Source organism: Glandiceps talaboti, chromosome 6 (assembly GCF_964340395.1).
Source record: "Glandiceps talaboti chromosome 6, keGlaTala1.1, whole genome shotgun sequence".
Lineage (NCBI taxonomy): Eukaryota > Metazoa > Hemichordata > Enteropneusta > Spengelidae > Glandiceps > Glandiceps talaboti.
In genome coordinates, this window is record NC_135554.1 from 25,061,990 (window position 1) to 25,067,989 (window position 6,000).

General features: G+C 34.2%; 1 protein-coding gene across 1 annotated transcript in view; it reads left to right on the forward strand.

The window, feature by feature from the left end:
• The window catches only part of LOC144437070 (mpv17-like protein 2), a 44,452-nt gene extending 39,205 nt beyond the window's left edge, over positions 1–5,247 (forward strand). The window contains exon 4 of the mRNA XM_078125940.1: positions 5,116–5,247. Coding sequence (XP_077982066.1) covers positions 5,116–5,247 — 132 coding nt within the window. The remainder of the gene's footprint in view (positions 1–5,115) is intronic.
• The last annotated feature ends 753 nt before the right edge of the window (positions 5,248–6,000 follow it).

Here is a 6,000-nt window from a genome sequence, read left to right on the forward strand (position 1 = left end):
ACTCCCTACTAATATGAAATCAACAGTTCTAACAATGCCTAAACACAAATTGTAATGTCATACATGGAGAAGGTATGCATCAATATTAACATTATATCAGAATAGTTTAAATACATTTTTTGCAAAAAAATTTCACATGTGATAATTTTTTTTTTTATAAATTCAGCATGTGCCCACTTTAATGTTCAAATGTAAATTCACCAATAAAAAAATGACAAGTTGACACAAAAACTATGAAAACAAAGACAGACTGAAATGAATACAATTGAATTAAAGGCACGATATTGAAGTCCTGCAATATGAAACAAAATGGAAGAAAAAGACAAAAATTCCAAACTATGTACTTAGTAAATAACCACCTCAAATTTTTATTTGAAATTAATTATATTCCTTTTGAAAAATGCCATTCAAAGATTCACAGGAATATTTTTCCTGTATAATATGTCTGCAGGTGACAAAAAAAATGGAGTTGAAAAATTTAAAGTGACTTTTATACTTCTAGTTGGCGTCTCCACAGCTGTGCACATTTTTTTACTATTTCCTGGTCCTCTACTTTGTGTCCACATCTTGTTTTAATGATACTGAAATAGAACTTACTACAACATCATCAAAACTGAATTTGCAATACACCAGTGAATACTTGGCTGTAACAATTCAATCACTGAACACCGGTTGATGAGGTGTATTTTATTAAAAGATTCTATGAAGTCAATTTAAACATACTATTTACGAGACTTGAATGAGTGGAGTGGCTAGGGAATACAGTATATTAACAATGATTAGCCGGGAGTGGTTGGGTCATAGAATCTTGTTCTCAGGAAAAACAATTTGAGTGTGTTCTTTAGTATGGAGCTTGTAATTGAATAAAACTTACATGTAGATTTATCAAGATCCTTCAGTAATGCCACTCTCGAGAAAAAAAGTGCAGATGTACAAAACGTATATATTCAGGTTCGTATGTGGAATAAAATGAATGTTTTTAGCACAGTGGAAGTACAGTGTAGATTGGGTAATACATGTACATGTATGTATGTATGTATGTATATATAGCAACCATAACTTAACACCTTAGTAACTGCAGACATGCAAGTACATTGTACCTAGTAACCATGACTAACATCTTAACAATTGAATACTATATGTATGCAAGTACATGTACCTGGCAAACACAACTACACCTTAGCAACTACAGACATGCATGTGACTTAACCTAGTAACCATGGCTACACTTTAAGCAACTGCCAACATACATATTAAAGTATCTATCAACAATTACATATTTAATAGCTAATGTAGACATGCAAGTACCTATAGCAACCATGACTACACTTTAGCAACTGCAGAGATGCATGTGACTTAAAATGTTAGTAACCATGTCTACACTTTAAGCAACTACACATTTAAATACCTATAGCTAGCAACCATGACTATAAACACCCAGCAAGTACGGTAGACACGCACTTACTAACAATAATTATACACCTTAGTAGACATGTACAAAAATGTAGGTATCTCTTAGCAACCATGCCTATCACAACTGCAGACATGTAAGGACCTAGAAAACACTAACACACCATCAGTTTTTCAAAACTTTGCAACTGCAACAATTGCCATAGCAACTGCATGTAGCTGCCATATGTCACATGTCAACCAATAAACTTAAAACATATTGTGTACAGTAGAGTCACTATACGAAGTGTAAACAGAAGATGCCAAAACAACAACAAAATAATGATGTTTGTGTCATTCCTGATGGATGTTCTTCATAGAGTTTAATGGAAACAAATTGAATAAAATAACCACATATAATCAGTAGCATATAGTCTCATGAAAAAAGGTGAAGATACAATCAGTCGTACAATATCATATATAATTTTGTGAGAATCATTCGTCTTACAGATATAATGTGTGCACTGAATCTTTATGGCCATGACAAGTCAACTCCTGCTGTATATTCAAACTATAATCACTACTTGTACTGTGGTATGTACTGTGCATTTGATTTGTCCGGGCAATAGTCATGAGTGCGTCGGTGTTGAGAACATTGGTGCCTTGTATGTAATGAAAGCACATCGTAGTGAGATTATTAACAGATTTTAATCTCGAATGTCTGTATTACAGGAAACCATTGAAGTTTAACCCACTCTATTTCCTTAGTTTCTTGGTATTACCATGTAGATAGCAATAATGGCTGCACACTCGTCTCTCTTTCTCTCTCTCTCTTTATAGTTCTATTATTTCAGTAATAGCTGATAAAAATCACCCTTTCCATGCTAGCTTTTCTATTTCTCTCAAACCCTGATTACTTCAAAATACTTAAAGTAAGTGGTCATAAAAGATGTGTACAAATGTATATATGGGCGTATGAAGTACACATTTTTGTGTTAAGGACATACATGTATTTGTAAACCTAAAAGGACAGGCTATCTAGCTTATACGACATCCTAGTTATATGACAGAACAACTTTGTTAAGCCATGTGATGTGGCCAAGACTCTGTATCATGAGGGAAGCACAATATATAGACTACCCTAGAAGGATTAGCCAGAAATAACGTGTGCTTCCCTCATGGGTATTATAATGTGTATAAATACATGATCATATCCATTTACATGTCACTATTAATAATAAACTTCTATCTCAGGGTTGAAATTTTCACCTGAGTGGTGAAACAAAAAGTTACAAGGAAATTATACCATATTAAAATTGAAGGAGTACAAGCTGAGTTTATACTTTTTTGGCGAGATTTATGCTGCATATTTAAAAATTTGTCGTAGTATTCTACTTAAGTAAGTATTACTTGCAATTGACTGAACTCAAACCTGGTGATAATTAGATATAACATATATTAAATGATCCGATGACGTAATTTTAATACATACCCAAAAATGCAGAGGAATCCATACTAGGCAATCAAAATTAGAAGGAAATTGAATTGTAATATGTCATGCATCGACACGCTCATTATACTACATGTACAAGTAAAATAGTTTAAATGAAGGTTTTCTGTATTTTCATTTGAGTAAGTTTTATAAACTCAACTTGTACTACTTCAAGCCAAGTTGAACACTTTCAAACAATAAATATGGGATTTATACTGTGGTCTTAGTACAAACATGTCACATGTATGTCATTCATTCTACAGTGCTTGAAATATGTATCAAAAAGTTATTACATTACTCATCCTGATTATTCAGTGTTACCTAAGGGGTTTTGTCACTTTGTGTTGATGTTGAGAAGTGATGAGGCCCTTTAGGTTATTCATATTTTCCTTGGCTGGATGAAGAAAAATAGTGAGGAATAATATGTTTGATATCTTTTGACAACGAGGTTATTAAATTCCCTCCAAATACTACATGTTGAATTGCGTTTCGTCATAGTGTTGTTCCCAATATTTTGCAACAATGTCATCGAATCGAGAGTAAATAATATCTAATTGGATGTGTGGGGATCGACAGGACGCTAAAAGTGAATCGATTCAAATCCATTGTTAACTTTTCGTGTGGGGACATAAAACTGATTTTGAATCGGTTTAACTGAATGGAACTGATTCAGATGAGGACAGGGCTATACATTGTATCTGTGTTTCTGAATGAAGAACAATTTTGGAGAATAATACCTCCTGAAGAATAATTTTCTGAAAAAAGGAGAAAAATAATGGAATGTTTTGACTCATATTTCAAGCACCACAGAACCATGTGATGTCAACACAGGTTTTTGTGACATAGAACGATCAGGGTATATAATTTATAAACTGTAATTTTGTTCAAAGAAAATAGCTTGGCTTGTGCATGGTATAATGATATTTATCTCGAATGTACACCTAAAATAAAGACTGTATCGACTTGAGTCGATATAAGTCTGACCTAATCATACGCCAACAGTTTCCAAACTGTGATGAATTCTTAGACTTCAAGTCATTGAGAGATGAACAGAATTGATATAGTATCAATTGCCAGTGCTTACTTACAAATAGACTAGTACAGAAACCTTAAGACTTTCTCATTAATTTTCCCAAGATCTAATCGATCTTCCAGTAATTGTCTGTGAAAGGTTCAAGAAATAGGATGAAAATTAAAAAAAGAAGAAGAAGCAACATTACAGATGAGATAATTGCTAAAAAGTATATATATAGCTGATAGTACTCGGAGAAAGTATGCGTTGGTTTTTGTTTTTTTACGCCCACCAGCCTTATCTGTATTGCTGTCTTCTTTACTTCCTTCCTTAAGGATGTATTGATACTATCTTTGTTTTGACATCAACTGTACGAGTCGATTGAAAATTGAAGTTATAGCAATTGTATCCAATACATTGTACACAGACAATCGGATATACTAGATACATTGTATGAATACACCATTTTGTAAAATGCTGTTACCGTATTTGAACTGTAAATTTTGTTATTGCTGTCATCTTAAAATTGTTGTTTACCTAATACGACACCCTTAGAATTTAGTTATGTAATAAAATTCATTATGACTTGTTTTCCTGCAATCCATTAGTATGGCTATACCGGTACTACAAACTGTCCAGTACCTTGTCTGCATGTACAGATGCTTAGTTGAATACGGTAAAATTCTTGAATGGTGTGATGTTTAATATATATCCCTATCAAAATAGATGTACGTAAATTTTGTGTCTTCTGCCATCCATCCTCCTTGTACTGTTAACTGTACCATGATAGTATTTCTTTTGTACTAATAATACCACGTACACTCCCTGATAACGTGCGTTGAAAGAAACACCGACGAAAGGTGGGTGGGTGGGTGGGTGGGTGGTCGGGGTAGGGGTGCTATTCCCATTGTTTGACTATATGTATTTACCGTCCGTTGGGGCTGTGTACTAGCTTTTTGATCTAAAATGGTGTGTGTGTGTGGTGGTGGTGGTGGGTTGGGTGGGGTGGGGGTGGGGATGGAGGTAACAGCCAGTATATATTTCTTCAAATGTAAGGTAATGTTTCTCTCAGAATTGTTGTCATATTCTATCTATCTATTGGAGTGTTTTTCACCAGGGAGAGATGGTAAAAGGATCAAGTTTAAATACTTCAACTTAGCCTGCCTTCGACTTGACCTAAGTAATTAAATTTTTGTTGTCTTTCTTTTCCCCATCCACACAGGCTGATTGGTGTGTATGGCCCGGAGCACAATGTATCAATTTCTACTTTGTACCGACGAGATACCGCGTACTTTACGTCAACAGCGTCACACTAGGCTGGGACACATTCCTGTCGTATGTAAAGCATAGATAGAGATAAGAAGATATGAAGACATCTAAGCCTCAAGAGAAGGGTACATCATTAGTAATTATGATCTCATTGCCTGGTGCTTCTGCTATAAACCCTGCCATGTCACAGTGTATTATTACCAATTATTAAACAAGAATGACTCGCAGCGAAGTTAACATGAATGTTTTAGATATTATTTCGAATCTGCGGGTTATGAATTTAGTGATATTTATGTTTCAAGAGAATTATACATAATGTAAGGAAAACCTCCCAGTTTTTATAATTTTTCAAACACTATCAAAAAATGTTTGTCTCTTAAGCCTAAAAAAACAAATTGTTTGGTTCTGGTTACCCGACCCCACCTAGTTTTCACTGCCTACCCTAAAAAGTTTTTTTTACGTATGCAAGAAAAAATAAAATAAATCACGACAGTTTAGAAGCCTCAGGAGAAATAGTGGATGCGGAAACTGACATCAACTTAAAAAGACAATATAAAACTGTTCTTTCAATCTGTAATGGCTATACATCTGATGAGAAGAAACCAATAACACAGAGACCATATGGAAAACAACGGAAATCATAACTACCTGAACTAGATTATAAAGATAAGAGAAAATCTACCTACCCCACCTACTCTAAAATTGAGCGTAATCGGAACCACACAATTTTTTTTATAGGCCTAATTAGAGGACACGGTGATTCTGATTAAGCATACTCGACAGCACAAGCAAGCTTAGGGTACCATAATTTTTGGAAAATGTGTTACCAGTCTGTCAC